Source organism: Euprymna scolopes, chromosome 28 (genome assembly GCF_053919585.1).
Source record: "Euprymna scolopes isolate OS-2025 chromosome 28, ASM5391958v1, whole genome shotgun sequence".
NCBI lineage: Eukaryota > Metazoa > Mollusca > Cephalopoda > Sepiida > Sepiolidae > Euprymna > Euprymna scolopes.
This window is the reverse complement of record NC_136509.1, coordinates 33,651,673-33,670,987: the sequence shown is the minus strand read 5'-3', so window position 1 is coordinate 33,670,987 and position 19,315 is coordinate 33,651,673. Positions and strand designations below refer to the sequence as shown.

The 19,315-nt window shown below is 35.3% G+C and overlaps 1 protein-coding gene across 1 annotated transcript in view; it reads left to right on the top strand.

The window, feature by feature from the left end:
* The window catches only part of LOC145249559 (membrane-bound acylglycerophosphatidylinositol O-acyltransferase mboat7-like), a 129,695-nt gene that overhangs the window by 65,165 nt on the left and 45,215 nt on the right, over positions 1 to 19,315 (top strand). The window contains exon 2 of the mRNA XM_080111233.1: positions 17,453 to 17,579. Coding sequence (XP_079967359.1) covers positions 17,453 to 17,579 — 127 coding nt within the window. The remainder of the gene's footprint in view (positions 1 to 17,452; positions 17,580 to 19,315) is intronic.

Here is a 19,315-nt window from a genome sequence, read left to right as displayed (position 1 = left end):
AGAAAATTAGCACTCAAGGTGAGAACAGTAGTCCAAATAATGCGAATAATAAATCCTCATCTCAAAAATTCAGAAACTTGGATAGAGGAAACTTTTGAACAAGATCAACCATATTGCATTCTCATCACAGATCAACATCAACTATGATACATTTTTCTTCATCGTCTCCGATACACCCTGGAAATTGTATTCCTCCGGGGATCAAGTTTCCATCTTCAAGGCAAACGTAAGCCAATAATCAGATTTTTTTGCTCTCCAATCAAACCCAATAATCTGCTACTTGATGGATCAGGAGCAATGTTCCCTCAGCTCGGATTTCAATAAAGCGTGTGGATGTCAAAAAAAAAAAAAAAAAAAAAAAAATAGATGCAAGTATGTGAATGTAGTTCTTGCATATAGGCACACATACGGAGACTATGAGTATATATATGTACTAGCTGAGAAACGTGACGTTACCTGGGAATAAATGAAGATCAACCAATATTGCACTCTCTCATATTTTGTTATCAAAATCTGTAAAGTCGCCCATTTTTTAATTCTTCCTGCGGTTACTTAGTCTACAATACATTGTAGTCTACATTGCACTGTAGAGAACCTACTATTGATTTTTTATAAAATTATTTTGTTACAATAGAAAAATGCAAGTATGAAAAGTAATATGGTTAATCTTAAACATGGAAAAGAAATGGACAAGATATTCTAGTAAAAAAAATATAAATTTATAACTTAAAATATTGCAGCATTGAGAATTGATTATATAATGGTAAATTTTTTTTTTTTTTTAATTCTTGATGCTGCAATATTTTAAGTTATAAATTATATTTTTTGTACTAGAATATCTTGTCCATTTCTTTTCCATGTTTAAGCTTAACCATATTACTTTTCATGCTCGCACATTTCTATTGTAATCCATTATTTTTCCAGGCTTTCAGTAAATTCACTTGTTTTTTGTTTAATTTCAGTCTTATTTTTTGCCCCCATAAACATAACATGGACATATGTAAAACAATGTACAGCACTCGTCTTTCATTCTCTCTGTTTCACTTGTTACTTCTCTTTTTGCAAGAGCGGTGAATTAGTAGCAACACTAGTCGCTGAAGCGACATGGTTGCTATGGAAAACAGTCATAAAAAACGTCACTCACCTCCCTACAAATTTTTACGATTCTGAACACTAATAAATTCATAAGTTTTGTTTGAACGAAATTGAATTATTTTTTAGAATATAGCTCAGGTGATCTATAAGCTGTAATAATTGTTTGAAATTTGGTTGAAAGCGGTGGAGCTTTAAAGCAGTTCGAAATGACTAAAACTTCCACTTAACCATATCATTCAAACACAGTAGTGTTTGAATATATAAATGCTTGCAAAAATAAAGTATCATGGTTAAATTTTACTCGAAACAGAAACATTTATTTCAAACGTGCACCTGTCATATAAAAGAGCCTGGTGTTGATTTTATATGCCGGAATTTTCTCCTTGCGCGGTAGTGAAACTTCTCAAATACACTTGTGATGTTAGGCTCTATAAGGTGTTAACTTTAGTCAAAATCTTCTGCTCCTCCCTTCATCGGATTTTTTTTTTTTTTATTATCGATACCTATCTAAAAACACTGCCAGATACATAAAGTACATTTGTGTGAAATTGCAAAAAACTCTTCTCTACCATTTAAGAGTCCATAGGGAAAGAGCACACACACACACACACACACACACACACACACACACACACACACACACACACATAGTTCCTAGTAGAGATAGAGATAATGGAAATAAGTTACCATCTAGCATAAAGCATTACTCTTCATAAAAAAGACTAGAATACCTGTCCCAGGATGAGTAAAATTTCAGGGACACAAAGTTTTGCACTACCTTTGTTTTAGCACTTTCAATTTTGGAACACAGCTTCTAGGTATAAAGGATCCAATTGTGGGGCATATTTAGTTTAATCAAGGGTTTAAAAACTGTGTGGAAGCCTGTCATGACAATTCAGATACCATTTGATATTTGAACTTTTCACAATAGATATTAGACATCAATTAATATTTCCCAAATTTCAGTTTCTTTTAGAGTTATAGTCCGCTTTGTAACAAAAGAATTCCCCTTCTGAAACAAAAACCGCAAGTCCAGTTGATAAGCAAATATTTCTCTTTTATAAATGGTACCCGTCTTTCATGATTGAATGACAAACTTGCGGACTGAAGGTTTTGCCTGACCAGACCGAAACCCAAAAATCTCAGTTCTTTGGCCAAGAGACCCAAGGACTCTTATCTGCTTAAAAAAGCACACTGTCCCAACTTTTCGGCAGCTCTTGAGGAAAATCAACTGCCTGCCTCAAATGTCCAGCTCACTCTTTTCTGGGTTGCTTGTGTAGATTGATGTTTTAAACCAACGCATTTCTGGTGAAATCATTACATACTTATGTGTCATATTGAAATTAGTATAAATTCCAAAACTTACAAAAAAATGGCCCAGTAGAAAAATAATTGAAAAGTGAAAATAAAATTTATCGAATTTTATTGTGGAAGAGTTGTGCGGACAATTCTGTATGGCAAACTAGGTAGCCAACCCTCGACTTAAATTAAAGGTCCGCCATCCGCCATTTTTAAACACAGAATCTCAGAATGTAATTGTGGATGATTTTTTTAAAAAATTTTTTGTTGTTTAAAAAAAAAGTACCCCCAGCACCTCTTCTACTGGATCATTTTTTTGTAATTTATACTATTTTGACATGATATGCAAGTATATAATGTTTTCATCTAAAATGCATTTGTTTAAAAGGTCAATCTACACAAGCACCCAAATTCGATCAAATATTTGAAAATTACTTCATCCAATCAGTGAAGGTCTGCACTTTAGGTTTCTTTCTTGGGTTTCTGAATATTTTGGATGAAGATTGATAATTCATATTTGGATTTTTCGGACTACTATTCTCATCTTAAGTGTTTATTCACACGACGTTTTGGTTTATGTAACCGCCAATCTTTTTAGATTGTAATCACAGTGTGGAGAACCACAGCAATAAGCGCTAACGGTTGGCATGTGCCCTCTGCTGAGACATGTTAGCGTTCGAACTTGAAACCCGTCCGATACGAAAAATAAGATAAATGCCAATTTAGGTGCTATCGTGGTTCGAGACTGCAGTATAAAAAGACTTTTTGTTCCACCACAGCAACATTTTTATCTTGTGCACGTGAGGTTGCTGTCAGTTGCAAAGAAAACGTAAACACGATTTCAACGTCATTCACTCTCAACTCAAACGAATTTACGTGATTAAAATAGGGATTGATTCCCAGAGAAAAACTATAGACAATCTTTCACAGGTGTATCTTGTTAATTTCGAGAATCTGCGAAGAATTTCAAACAGAACTCTTTATTTAATCGACGGGCGTAGAGGATAAAGTACTTCAATAGTAAAATTCACTTTTAAGTTACATTCTCTTGTAGGTTGAGAGTTCAATCCTTAGTGCAGACGACACCAGTACAATTGCGAATTACTTAAAGCTTCTACCCAGTCATGGCTGACAGAACGAATGCATGCTACACCCTGTAGATTAAATAAAAGGTTCTGTTTAAATTTTTGTGCAGATTCCAGAGTTCTACAGAAAGATGCCTGAATTCGACAAGATACAACTGAATAAGGTCGGAGGTCGTATTTACTGAAACGTTGTGTGAATAACACTCAAGATGGGAGCAGTAGGGTGAGGGATCCAAGTAGTACGGTTTCACTTTTGTCTTGTAATGCTAGTTGTGCGCAGTTGTTCCGATAATTAGGAGAACATCAGATCTTTTACAAAGAATGTAAGAAGCTGCCGCGTGTCTCCCTACTGCTTCCTTCTTGATATATAACTCTATGCCATCCCAACCAGATAAATAATAGAACGATTGTTGTGAAATGCTTTCGTTCGTGTAAAAAAAAAAAAAAAAAAAAAAAAAAAAAAAAAAAAAAAAAAAAGAAACTCTGCGAATCAACTAGGTAGTGAATTGCACATGGACGACACATTTTATGAAACTATTTCTTTTGATTACTCGTCTTATTTCTTTGCTTTTTTTTTTTTTTTTGTGTTTTTTTTTTGTGTGTGTTTTTTTTTTTTTTTTGTCTTTGAACAAGATTGGTTGACTGCAGACACATAAATGTTCTGGCGAGGCATGGAGAATGGTGGTGGTGACACGATCTAATATTTGGCATGTACAGGTAGTAGGATGAGTTATCGGCAAAAAAATAAATAAATAAATAAAATGAATTCTTAAAGATTAGTTCTGCGGCTGTTTGCTTCGTTTAGTTTGCTTGTCTTACGACATATCGACCCTTTTTTGTGTTAATGCAGAATCCAGTAATTTTGGAAAAAAAAAATATGCTTAAAGTTTTTTTTAAATACTTATTCATGTTTGTTTTGTTTTTGTTTTGCGGCATATCAAACCTTTTTCAGGTTATTTAATGCAGAATCCAATAATTTTTCGGTGAAAGTTTTTATTCAAGTTCTTATTACCAACTATATATTCATGGTGTTTGGGTTGGTTGTTTTTAGAGAGGAAAATTGTTTTTTGTTTTTGACATTGCAAAACTCAATCATGTTCTGCAAAGGGAAAGGATAAAACAGTATCATCAATGTTTGGTGCATTTTTCTTCAGGAAGCCAATACTTTCAGACAGCCTGATCTGGAGGCATAAGATCAAGTTGTTAATAAGAAAAACGGGTGTAAAATGAACAAATCAACAACAAACAGCTGTTACCAAACGCAATAAAATTGACTTATTTGTATAATTTTAATGTGTGTTTACTGATTGTAAGGTTTATTATCTATGCATTTGTTATTGTCGCTTTTACTTAGTCAAAATACAGGGTGGCTCATTTAAAAGTAGCCCAATATATCTAATCCTTTTCTAATCAATTTTTTCAGAATAAGCAGCCCGCTTAAAAGTAGCCCGATCTCTCTAATTTTTCTCTTAACGACCAACTGACACCACAAGACAAAATGCAATTCTTTTTCTAACATAATGGCACTACATGTCACACGTCTCGTAGATCAGACATGATTTGTTTTGTTTTTTTTACACATGGTGGTTACCACTTATCAAGCCCCGGAAGCCACTCAGGAATAAGGGTTATTGCGTATATAGTAATCAATGGGATAGTATCATAGTAATCGTTAGTATTGGAGATCTGATAAAGTGTCTTACTTAAGGGGGCGGTTCATCAAGAATTTGTTTATGTTGGACTTGAAGACATCCAAGTTGTAGTCAGGTGGGAAACAGGCAAACGGAAGAGAGTTCCACAGTCGTGCACTTCTAAGAAAGAAGCTTTGTTCATGGAATCTACGTTTTGATTTAGGCACAGATAAATAGTTCATGACATGTTTACGGAAAAGAGAACAATAACCAAAGGGTTATGGCCACCACTTTCCCCAGACTTGTCATCATGTGATTTTTATCTTTGGGGGACTTTAAAGCAAATTTTATGCAAATAATCCTCACAATCTAGACCAACTAAAAGAATGTATTACCAACGCTATGAAAAGAATCACCAGAGAAGATCTACAATCAGTATCTGCAAATGTTGTTAAACATGCCCATAAATGCATAGATGGTGTTTGGAGATGTGTGTGAAAACTCCGGAGGGGGGGGGTGTTAAAAGTAAAAAGAAAATGTTTTGGTAGGTAAGTATGAGGATCGAACCCGAACCGTTGAGGCAAAGTTGGAAATTAAATGGGTGAAAAAAAGAGTGCGACAGTTTTAACCATTGGGCCACTGCGAGATGCTAACGGAAACACGTTTAAATTTATTTAATTACTTGGATTTGGCAGGTGCACGTTTTAATGACTTAATGAGGTCAAGTTTGATTGCGGGATAGTATTTCATTTACTGCAGGAACGCTTTTTTTTTTTTTTTTTTTCCCAAGATGTTATAGGAAAAAGATTAACCCACATGCGGCGAGCGACAAATGTTGAATATTTATCTTCCCGAAGTCGAGCAAATTAAATAGACAGGCGAGCTCCGTTGTTAAATCTGAGATATTACGATTTACATGTGATATAAAAAGTTGTGAACCGACCGACCGCTTCTCTGAAAAAAGCCTTTGGTAGACATACAGAAAAAGCAAACACACATACATACATTTTCGCTTTTATATTTATAGATTATAGGAAATAGTAAGGGGGTTTATTGTGTGGATTTGGAGACTGAATATTTTATTTTTTCACCCACAAACAAGGCATATTGCCACTTAAAGATAAGGAGCTACTATTTGAGATCATATCTAACAGAAATGTGAGGAGTTGAGCAGCAAGATGTCTGTTCACATTACATTTAAACTTTTGTGTTTTAGTACAGTCAGGGAAGCAGGAAACAGGGATGCAATTCCAAAGTCTAGAAGTCTGAGGGAATAAACTATTAGAGTAGAAGGTTTTTTCAGCATCTAGGAACCTGTACAGTGAAGGGGTGGGATTTTACTGCTTGTCAGGTTAGTCATAGGTATGTCGAATTGGGGGTGGGGCACAAATGCTATGAGTTCATCAAAGCATATTTTATTAAAGTAGTTGTAAAATGGGTGCAGACGTGTGGCAATGGGGCAAAAGTTGGAGCTTGGCCGATAGTCTAGGATCTGTTGGATTTGGGATTTACTTTTCTATTTTTGTCTCTAAGACGAAAAAGCTTATGTTAAATTCACTAACCCAGTTGTGGCAATAATCCTCCATATGTGGGCGATTGGTGGCATTGTAGATATATTACTTACTAGCCAGGGTGCCTGGCATTGCCCGGGTGTTTAGAGGTGTGTCGAGCAAAAAAAAAAAAGTGTTAGTAGGCAGGCAGGCTCGAACCCGTACCGCAAAGGAGGAAAAGAATGTGAAAAAAAAAAGTGACGTTTTTACTGTTGCACCCATTGTCAAACCAGAAGTAACTTAGGTTTAAATTAAGGCTAGTTAATCGAAAAGAGGGGATAAGTTTTTTAAATATCGGCAAAAAAAAAAACGACCCCACCCTATAGAAAAGTGCCTAGTGAGACTGAAGGAATTAATGTTTTTAGCCAATTTTTCAATATTTGTCGTCCGAAAGGTTGAGCTTCAAAACGATACCAATCTCATGAAAATCCGTCATCTCTGTTAAAAGTTTTAGACATACATACAGACATGCATTTAAACTGACAGGTGAGATTTATATTATAAACTAGCAGGGCTACCCGGCGTTGCTCGGGACCGTATAAACAATGAAAAAACAAAAGCAGATATTGAACATGTTTTATTCTTAGGGGAGAGGAATCTTTCATCTCTATGTATTATTTGTTTTATCTACCCTAGGACTGGTATTGTTCATGTTTTATCCCAAATTTGTCGAGTTTGGTTGTGTCGGTCATAAGTTTTAGTGTTACATACAAACATACATACACACAGACGTTTGGGATTTATATATATAGATAATGACAGGTTTTTTTTGGGGGCCCCCCTTGAAGATAACTGATCAGTTGACCCACTTCTAGTGGTCCGTTTGACGTGAAATTTCGATATTTGTCATCCGGGTGATGGGGCTTCGATATGATACCAAATTTGTCAAGTTTGGTTCCGTCTTTCAAAAGTTTTAGCGTTACAAACAAACATACATACACACAGACGTTTGGCTTTTATATATATAGACTAGCAGGGCTACCCGGCGTTGCTCGGGACCGTATAAACAATGAAAAAACAAAAGCAGATATTGAACATGTTTTATTCTTAGGGGAGAGGAATCTTTCATCTCAAGTTTTAGCGTTACAAACAAACATTTGTCTTTTATATATATAGATAATGACAGGTTTTTTTGGGGCCCCCCCTCGAAGATAACTGATCAGTTGACCAACTTCTAGTGGTCTGTTTGACGTGAAATTTCGATATTTGTCATCCGGGTGATGGGGCTTTGATATGATACCAAATTTGTCAAGTTTGGTTCCGTCTTTCAAAAGTTTTAGCGTTACAAACAAACATACATACACACAGACGTTTGGCTTTTATATATATAGAAGAAGAAGATAATGACAGGTTTTTGGAGGGCCCCCCCCCCTTGAAGTAAACTGATCAGTTGACCTACTTCTAGTGATCCGTTTGACGTGAAATTTCGTTATTTGTCATCCGGGTGATGGGGCTTCAATATGATAGCAAATTTGTCAAGTTTGGTTGTGTCTGTCAAAAGTTTTAGCGTTACATACAAACCTACATACACACAGATGTTTGGGATTTGGGGGGCCCCCCTTGAAGAAAACTGATCAGTTGACCCACTTTTAGTGGTCCGTTTGACGTGAAATTTCGATATTTGTCATCCGGGTGATGGGGCTTCAATATGATACCACAGTTGTCAACTCTGGTTGTGTCTGTCAAAAGTTTTAGCGTTACAAACAAACATACATACACACAGACGTTTGAGATTTATATATATATATATAGATTACTCCTGCCTGAGAGTATGGAAAATCTCTACAAAGCCATCACAAATAATAAAAATAATGAAGTGTAGCCACAAACAGAGGCTGCTGTATCACTTTTACTAATACCCTTGAACAAAGAAATGAACCCATATATTTCTCTCTTCAACTTTAGGTTAAATTTTACAACTGATTACTCTCTCACCTTGACTGTACAACTAGTCCTGGAGAAAGAAAATTCAGAAATAACACGAGCTTTTCTCTGCTTAGCCGAGCATTGTTTCCAGGCGTCTGTGGATTTTCCTTGTATTTCCTATTGAACTCAAGCAATACCGGTTCAGAAGAGGTGCGGCTGTAGATTGTACAACCCTTGCTTCACAAAACTTCACATGTACACAGGAGGAATCCATTTTTTCTTTCTTTATTTTTTTCTTTCTTTATTTTTTTTCTTTCTTTTTTTCTTTCTTTATTTTTTCTTTCTTTATTTTTTTCTTTATTTTTTCTTTCTTTATTTTTTTCTTTATTTTTTCTTTCTTTATTTTTTTCTTTATTTTTTTTCTTTATTTTTTCTTTCTTTATTTTTTTTCTTTCTTTATTTTCTTTATTTTTTTTCTTTATTTTTTTTCTTTATTTTTTTTCTTTATTTTTTTTTCTTTATTTTTTTTTATTTTTTTTCTTTATTTTTTTTCTTTATTTTTTTTCTTTATTTTTTTTCTTTATTTTTTTTCTTTATTTTCTTTCTTTATTTTTTTTCTTTCTTTATTTTTTTCTTTCTTTCTTTTTTTTCTTTCTTTATTTTTTTTCTTTTTTTTCTTTCTTTATTTTTTTTCTTTTATTTTTTCTTTTATTTTTCTTTCTTTTTTTCTTTATTTTTTTCTTTATTTATTTTTTTCTTTATTTTTTTCTTTATTTATTTTTTTCTTTATTTATTTTTTTCTTTATTTATTTTTTTTCTTTCTTTATTTTTTTTCTTTCTTTTTTTCTTTCTTTCTTTTTTTTTTTCTTTATTTTTTTATGTATAAATAAAAGAAAAATTAATCTTAAAACTATGGGATATTTTTATGAAGAAGTGGTATCACATCTGTGTTGCCTGGAGTACAATGTAGTCGTTTTAGTTAATTTATATTGGATTCTTTTTTAAACTTAAGGCAGACAACTATTATATTTTTCAATTTAAAGCTAATTATTCGCTTTGCTGACTTTTTCTTTTTTTTTCTTTTTTTTTTTAAGTGATTATTTAAAAATCTGTCGTATTAAGTCGTCTTGGCAGGACTAAGTAATTTAAAAATTCCAAGTACGTTATATTGTCAATAACACTGTATAGCAAAGGCAAATGAAAATTGGCTAGTCCAGAGCAATGTTTGGTTAGTCAGCTTAAATGTTATTTGGGTCTGACTTTTAAAACCGACAAGAAAGCTTTGTATTAAATCTAATACAAAGTTTTCTTGTCGGTTTTAAAGAACGAAGATTTTAAAATGTATTTTGACCATACATATACAGCTAACTTTTAGTTTTAGTTTTATCTTATTTTTTTTTTTTTTTTTTTTTTCGATTTATTTCTTTTACTTATTTTTTGACTGTTTTATTTAACATATGATATATATAAGAAAAACTGAAGAAAAAGTGGAAGAAAAAAAGTAAAACTAAGTGCGTGTGTGTGTGTATGTATATATATATATAACTTGTTTTACACTTTTTTTTCTTTATATTTTTACTTTTTTTTCTATACTTTTTCTTTTTCCCCCCTTTTTTTGCTTTACTTTTTCTTCCACTTTTTATTCAGTTTTTTCTTTTTTCTTTTTTTTGTTCTTCCATCTTAATGCCATCTTTATTTTTAGCGCCATTTGCTCATCTTTTAAGCTAAAAGTACAGAAATTCTGAAAGCATCAGATGAGCCATTGCATCGCATCCCACACAAGAACCCGACGTTTCCTTGTATTTTTTTTTTTTTTTAATATATACAATTTATTCATTTTAACTAAGCTGACATGGATTGGATGTCCGAAAGAAAGGTCTTTTTCTTTAAGAAAAAGAAAGAATTGAACCAAAATGGTTGCAATATTTTATCTGCAATTTTTGCTTATGCTATGCGATTGGATTTTTATCTTAAACAGGCAAAAGAAAAATATAAAAGTAGTATTATCTTTGGTCTGTCATGCTTTATCTTGACATAGCATTATCTTTGGTCTGCCATGCTTGATCTTGACATAGCATTATCTTTGGTCTGTCATGCTTCATCTTGACATAGCATTATCTTTGGTCTGTCATGCTTGTTCTTGACATAGCATTATCTTTGGTCTGTCATGCTTCATCTTGACATAGCATTATCTTTGGTCTGTCATGCTTTATCTTGACATAGCATTATCTTTGGTCTGTCATTCTTCATCTTGACATAGCATTATCTTTGGTCTGTCATGCTTCATCTTGACATAGCATTATCTTTGGTCTGTCATGCTTCATCTTGACATAGCGTTATCTTTGGTCTGTCATGCTTCATCTTGACATAGCATTATCTTTGGTCTGTCATGCTTCATCTTGACATAGCATTATCTTTGGTCTGTCATGCTTCATCTTGACATAGCATTATCTTTGGTCTGTCATTCTTCATCTTGACATAGCATTATCTTTGGTCTGTCATTCTTCATCTTGACATAGCATTATCTTTGGTCTGTCATGCTTGCTCTTGACATAGCATTATCTTTGGTCTGTCACTTATATAGAGTTGCATTGCTAATCTACATTATATAATACATTTTTTTAATCTACTTTTTTTCTTTTTTTTATTCTTTTTTGTTAAACAGTTTTTTATTCTGCAGCCATTGTTTCCAAGTAATAAAATTGTTTCTTGTCAAGCAGGTGTGAAAACTAATATTTTCTTTCCAAATAATTTATTTTTGTTTCGTTTAATAGCCCAACTTGAGATTAATAACTGTGCCTACTGAAAACATAGAAAGTGAAGGCAGTTAATACCGTTATCTGTGTTTTCAAACAAATGGTAAAATATTTGCAGTGCTTAGGAAACTATTAGACGTCTCTTTCTTTGATTTATTTTTTTATTTTACTTTTTTTTCCACCCTAAACAAGACATATTGCAACTTGGTACATAAAGGTGCTATTATTGATATCGTGTCTAAAATGGGACTGTGAAGAGTTGAGCAGCGACATGTCTGTTTATATTTAAACTTCTGCAAGTTAGTACAGTTATGGAAACTGAGGGAATTCCAAAGTCTAGCAAACTCTTAAAGGTTATTTGTATAGTGAAGGGATGAGATTTTGCTGTTTTGTGGATTAGTCGGGGGGTATGTAGGTCAAAGAAGACACATACTAAGATGAGCCATAATCTAGTCGAGTGAAGGGGAGAGGGACTGCTGAAAAAAATTTTGACAAATGCAAAATTTCAACTTCCTACATCGAAGGTTGGTCGTCAGCTTTAATAAATTTTGCTCTAGAGTCGTTTATATAATAAAAAAAAATATATATGCTGACATAAAAAATAATTGTTGAATACAATTTTTTGCCTGTAGTAATATTATTTGGAAAGGTATGAACCTTTTAAATTTCTTCCAGCTTTGGTTAATATTACGTGATTCCACATAAATTAACTGAAAAAAAAAGACGGTTGAGACATAACAATAGACAAATCTATTTCTAAATTCTCTTTTGGCAATTTATGTTGTATAGCAGGACCGCATAACTAGGACGGAGATGACATCTAATATATAAATCTCACCTGTTTGTTTGTATGTCTGCTTAAAACTTTTGACAGAGGCGGCGGATTTACACAAGATCAGTATCGTTTTGCAGCTCGACCCTTCGGACAGCAAATATCGAAAAATTGGCTAAAAATATTAATTCCTTCATCCTCAACTGGGCATTTTCTACAAGGAGGGGTCGCTTTTTTTCGCCTATATTTTCGAAAGTCATCCCCTCTTTTCAATTGACTAGCCTTAATTTAAACCTTTGCCACTTCCAGTTTGGCGATGGACACGACAACTACGTTTTGTTTTTTTTTTGTTTTTTTTTTTTCACGTTCTTTTCCTCCTTCGCTGTTCGGGTTTGAGCCTGCCTGCCTTCTACCACTTTTTTTTTCCTTCCACACACACACACACACACCTACAAACAACTGGGCAACACCGGGCACCCAGGCTTATTTATAATATAATGGAGATTTGAAGAAACATGAAGGGATGTGTAATGGACAGTTCTTTAGACAGAGGGGAAATACATTATTGATGAGGGTGATACAGTCAACTCTTTAGAAGGGGTTTCATATAAAGTTCATTATACAATACGATGAAGACAAAACACATTACCTTGTGGTTGATGACAAAGGCTTGCATAACAATTTAAATACATTTATTTTCCAGCTGGTGATGAGAATGATGAGAATTCGATGGCTGGCAGAATTACTACATTGTTTCGTCTTCCTTTCCTTTGCTTCCAAAAGGAGCTTAGGTTAACTCTCTCTCGAACTCAACTCTGACTCCTCGCTGTCTTAAACTCCGACTGACTCTAGTATAACTGACTGTATATATTGATTCTATATTTCTTTGTGACGTCAGAACATGGCCAAACATGTGAATGGAATTCTCATGGACATTGAATATGTTTCCAACACGTGTTCTGGCAACACAAAGAACATTCTTTAATTTGACTGTTCATTATTCCTCTAACCAAACTTTGTTTTTATAGCTATTTCTAACTATAATGGATAATTCCACTGCATTCCTGGAATCTTATCTAAATAACAATATGTATTCATTTTAACTTTTGATACTTAGTTCGAGCATTCTCCCGTAGTAATAATATTCGATCCTAATTACTTCATTTCTAACTAAAAACCGGGAGCTGTACCTTCCAATATGCAACATTTAAGCACGTTGTTCAAGCAATCTAGTTCTTATCATATTCAGCGTTTTGCATCCCACTTTTACACTATGAAGATTTTATTAAAAAAAAATTAAAATTTGAAAGGAAAAACAGTCGCTTGTTTTTATTTAAGATTTAATCCAAACATGTTTTTCAGGCTTATGAAGGAATATAAAAAAAAAAAAATGGCTGAAAGTTTTTTGGTAAATATATTTTTAGATATAAACCTAAGATATTTGCCAAAAATATACTCTAGGATAAGTTATGACTAAATCTGTTTATTTTTTTTTATTTTTATTTTTTTTTCAGTAATACAAGAAATTTCATATTTCAGGTTGACTGGCCCAGATTACCTGAATATGACGATGAGAATCATTTTTTCAATTCAGATGTCTAAATTGCCTGAATAGATAATCAGCAGCAGCCAGTGGGCATAGCTTCATCTGTCTTATATGAATAGTAATACTGGTCAAATGTTGATTTTTTTTTTTTTTTTTCTTAAAAAAAAAAAAACATAAAAAAGAAAACTAAACAATATAACAATGAAGTAATAAGTTAAAGTTTCTCATTTAAAATAGTTTTTTTCTTGATACTATGAAGGTGACCCATGAGTCACTAAATCCTGAGGGGGGGGGAACAATAGAAAGGAAGTGTCATACAAATGTACAATGAAATAGGAAGTAGCAAACAATGAATCTGTAGGTATTTTTTTAGATCGAACCTTTTAGATTTGACAATGACAATAGAAGCCTCCAAAACAGATTACAAGGGAAGGGCAACTTCTGGGTGGCCGGGGGGTGGAGGTGACTATCGATGCTGAGAAGACAATGACATCGAGCTGCCGGTTGCGACGGATGGGAGCTGATAGCGACACGTATAGACAGTTTTTAGAGCTGACTGCAAAACAGAGATAGACGAATTGCGACTGACAGACGAGCCTAGCCTTGTTAGTACGCGAGGGTTGGACTATAGTTTTACGCCTAGATTCCAACTGATTTCGATGTGAAGCATTGGCGTTGTGTTTTTCATGTTTATTTTGTTTTAATATTTATTCTTGTGGACCCACGTGTGTTCTCAGTGACAGTCGCTGGTGAGAAAAATGACGATCAGACCAGTGATTGAAAAATACCACGGCACACACGACGTTGGAGGTCGGCGGTTTGTCGGGGCCACACACCTCTGGGCACAATTCTTTAATAAGTTTACTTTTAATTCAAAGTGTGAAAAAAAAACGTCATAAGCAAAAATATTTTCAAAACTTCCTGTAAAAGATATATTTTTCTTTTCTTTACCCACAACCCAACATGCAAAAATTAAAATTTTAAAAATTAAAAAAAATCAAAACTGGATTCCTCAGCAAAGTACCCAAAAAAAAAAAAAAAGTGAAAATATTTGTCATCTGATCCGGAAATCATTTTAATTTGCTCGGTCAATTTTTAGTCTACAGACTAGAGATTTGACATAAGGGGTATTGAGATTTGGGAAAATCTTTTTAATCGGTTTTCAGCCAAAAATTTGGCAGTCAGGGGTCAAAGTTCAACAATTTGACCTTTGAAAATGCTACCAAACTCCTCTGCCAATTTTGGGTCTAAACACTTGAAATTTAAAATGTAGGTTACTTGGACATGGATCAAACTGTTAATTTGATTTGAGCCCGAAAAAATAAATGTTAAGGGATTAAAATTGGGGTCAAAGTTTAAAAAAATTTGACCTCTGCGGTCTCTACAAAATTACTCAGCCAATTTCTGATCTAAACATTTGAACTTTTACATAAAGGGTATTCAGAGATAGGGCAAGCTTTTTAATCGGTTTGGGTCGAAAATCTGAGTTGCCAAGGGGTCAAAGTTAAAAAGATTTGACCTTTGCGGTGTCTAGCAAACTACTCAGCCAATTTGTGGTCTAAACATTTAAAATTTATACCTAGAGGGTATTCAGACATACGGCAAGCATTTTAATCAGTTTTGGGGGTGAAAATTTTGCTTCCAAAAGGTCAAAGTTGAAAGAGTTGACCTTTGCAGATTCTACCAAATTTCTCTGCCAATTTTGGGTCTAAACACTTGCAATTTTAGATGTAGGTAACTTGGACATTGGCAAAAGTTTTTATTTGTTTTGAGACCAAAATAATAAATGTTAAGGGGTCGAAATTACGATCCAAGTAAAAAAAAAATAAATAAAATTACCTCTGCGTTCTCTACGAAATTACTGAGACAATTTTTGGTCTAAACATTTGAAATCTTACATAGAGCAAATTATGAACAGTACATAGGGCCTGAGCACAGCCGGGCTGAACTGCTAGTAATCTCTAAAGCTCCAAGAGTTGATGTCATAGATGTCATAGATGTGATAGCTTCGAAGTTGATTTTTAATGAGGGGATAATCTATCTTCCCAAAAAAGGGACACTTTGGATTGAGATAAAAATAAAAAAAAATTACCTTTTAATCTAAAAGAATTTCTCCTTCAATGACCGGAGACAGAAATGATGAATGCAGTATCAGAACAGATACTACACTTTTCAAGGACGTCTTAGAAGATAGTTTTTATATTCTTTTATGTCAGTGCTAACATTTTCAGGATTACTTCACAAATCTTCTTGACCAAAATAATTAGAAGAATTATTCAAAGATACTTGGTTTTTGTCTGTCATCACCATTATGGTCATCCTAGCCTCCTCATCAATTTAACATCCGGTTTGCATGTTGTTAGGTCTATTCATTCCTCTTTCTGTCAAGTCCATTATTACTTCCTCCCATGTTGGTCCTGCATATGACCTAAAACTATATCCGATGGTGAGGCCCCACCTTGCGGGCCTTGGGGAGTGTGGAGCCACCCTTTAATTGCCATTGCTCCCAGGTCCACTCTGACCCGGAGTGGTAGTACCTGTTAGGGTCCCAATTATGGGTTAAATAGAATCCGACTTAAAAAAACAAATATACTCCATTAAAAATCGTTCCTCAAAATAACTAGATTCGGCATTAAATAACCCGAAAAAGGTTGATATGCCGTAAAACAACCAACCAACCAATCCTCCCATGTCTTCTTTGGACTGACCCTGCTTCCTCAACTGGTGTACATCTACTATTAGCCCCAAAACATCCTTCCAATGTGGTCAAACAATTGAATTTTGTGGTTCAGCTCATATCTTCCTATACTGTCCAGATTTAATCTTTCTCTGTCACAAGAATTAAACCTGCCTTGAAGATTTGCATTATATACCCATCGTATCATTCTCATTATTTCTTTTCATGCAACACATGTCCTCAACTCTCATTGACTAGTTTTTACTTCCATACATCATGCATTTTATGGCATTAACTTTGAAGGGGGATAATTTAATGGTAAATCCTGATCAAATGTCAATTAAAAACCAGTGATTAGATGATTCCAATCCAATTACCGATTCTGTTTTTAATTCTTGATTCTGATACGGTTAAATTCAGATTCTAAAATCACTTAAAACATTTTTTTGAGGTAGGGTCCCTCGTCTACTTTTAAATGTAGACATAATTTTCTTAATTTCATAAACATTTTAATGTTTTTTTGTTTTTTTTTTTCTTTATGTATTGTGTCCAAGAGTTTATTAACTCTTGATTTTCTATCTATGTATTTAATGTGCCATTTTTTTCACTCGTGACATTTTTAGCGGTGCCATTATTTCTGATTTTGCCCAAGTTTGTTCTGATCTATAAATTTTTATTTTAATGATAGTTTAAAATCAATAAATATTTATCATTTCATCATTTAGTAGCAACAATAGAAAAGAGTTGCCACTTATCAAGGCCTAGACGTCACTCGAGGTTAAGGATTAATGAGCCTTAGGTGGTCGGTGATACGAGATACTGTAATGGTTAGTAGTGGTGGAAATCAGGTAGAATTGGATTATTTAAGGGGACAACTCAATAAGAACTTGTTAACAAGACATAACTTAAAAACGACCCTGTTGTAGTCAGCGGGAAAGAAGCCCCGCAGTATAGTTCCAGAGGTGGACAGCTCTAGAAAAGAAACTTTGTTCATGGAATTTTAGTTCTAAGCACAGATAAGAAGTAGGAGAAATTGGTAGTGGTTGTAGCTAGACGAGTGTTTGTTTTGCTGATTTTAATAATTTGCAAGCTTATAACCGAAGCAGTACCTCGCATTTTATTGTTCCAATAAACACAATTTTCATGCGTTTCTTTTCTCCCACTTGTTTTTGTAGGTACTGCCACATAATTAGCCTCATCTGGTGCTTCTCATACTTGGCGTTTTTTCGAACAGCATCATGGTTTGGTGTACCAACGCCTCCCGCTTTTGCCAATGCAGTACAACTCTTCCTGACCCTCAGGGTAAGTCTCATTACACATGTGTTCGTGTGTGCCTTGCAGAAGGAAGAAATTTCGAGCTGAACCGTTTCACCCTTGTTACTTTTTTTTTTTGTTTTTGTTTACTCCTCGTCCCCTTCAAGACAAAATCATCAAACAGTTTCAAAGACATAAATAGATTATTGATTTTGTTTTTTTTTTTCACTGAAATTGTTTTCTTTATGTTACCCCCCCCCAATCGAGACAATTTTTACCTTTACTTTTTTTTTTAACATCGAACGTGACTGATCTTTGTTTACTCTGGCACAAGGACAAAAAATAAAGAGTCTTATACTTGGCTCTAGTAGTACATTTCTTTATTAGTAAATTGAATTTTGAAATTTACTCATTTGGTCTCCCTCTCTATCACGTTTTCACCTCTCCATCTCTCTCTCTCTCTCTACCCCCATCTTTGTCGCTCTCTCTCTCCCCCCATCTTTGTCGCTCTCTCTCTCTCCCATCTTTGTCGCTCTCTCTCTCTCTCCCATCTTTGTCGCTTTCTCTCTCTCCCATCTTTGTCGCTTTCTCTCTCTCCCATCTTTGTCGCTTTCTCTCTCTCCCATCTTTGTCGCTTTCTCTCTCTCCCATCTTTGTCGCTCTCTCTCTCTCCCATCTTTGTCGCTCTCTCTCTCTCCCATCTTTGTCGCTCTCTCTCTCTCCCATCTTTGTCGCTCTCTCTCTCTCCCATCTTTGTCGCTCTCTCTCTCTCCCCCATCTTTGTCGCTCTCTCTCTCTCCCCATCTTTGTCGCTCTCTCTCTCCCCCATCTTTGTCGCTCTCTCTCTCCCCCATCTTTGTCGCTCTCTCTCTCCCCCATCTTTGTCGCTCTCTCTCTCCCCCATCTTTGTCGCTCTCTCTCTCCCCCATCTTTGTCGCTCTCTCTCTCCCCCATCTTTGTCGCTCTCTCTCTCCCCCATCTTTGTCGCTCTCTCTCTCCCCCATCTTTGTCGCTCTCTCTCTCCCCCATCTTTGTCGCTCTCTCTCTCCCCCATCTTTGTCGCTCTCTCTCTCCCCCATCTTTGTCGCTCTCTCTCTCCCCCATCTTTGTCGCTCTCTCTCTCCCCCATCTTTGTCGCTCTCTCTCTCCCCCATCTTTGTCGCTCTCTCTCTCCCCCATCTTTGTCGCTCTCTCTCTCCCCCATCTTTGTCCGCTCTCTCTCTCTCCCCCATCTTTGTCGCTCTCTCTCTCCCCCATCTTTGTCCGCTCTCTCTCTCTCCCCCATCTTTGTCCGCTCTCTCTCTCTCTCCCCCATCTTTGTCCGCTCTCTCTCTCTCCCCCATCTTTGTCCGCTCTCTCTCTCTCCCCCATCTTTGTCCGCTCTCTCTCTCTCCCCCATCTTTGTCCGCTCTCTCTCTCTCCCCCATCTTTGTCCGCTCTCTCTCTCTCCCCCATCTTTGTCCGCTCTCTCTCTCTCCCCCATCTTTGTCCGCTCTCTCTCTCTCCCCCATCTTTGTCCGCTCTCTCTCTCTCCCCCATCTTTGTCCGCTCTCTCTCTCTCCCCCATCTTTGTCCGCTCTCTCTCTCTCCCCCCATCTTTGTCCGCTCTCTCTCTCTCCCCCATCTTTGTCCGCTCTCTCTCTCTCCCCCATCTTTGTCCGCTCTCTCTCTCTCCCCCATCTTTGTCCGCTCTCTCTCTCTCTCCCCCATCTTTGTCCGCTCTCTCTCTCTCTCCCCCATCTTTGTCCGCTCTCTCTCTCTCTCCCCATCTTTGTCCGCTCTCT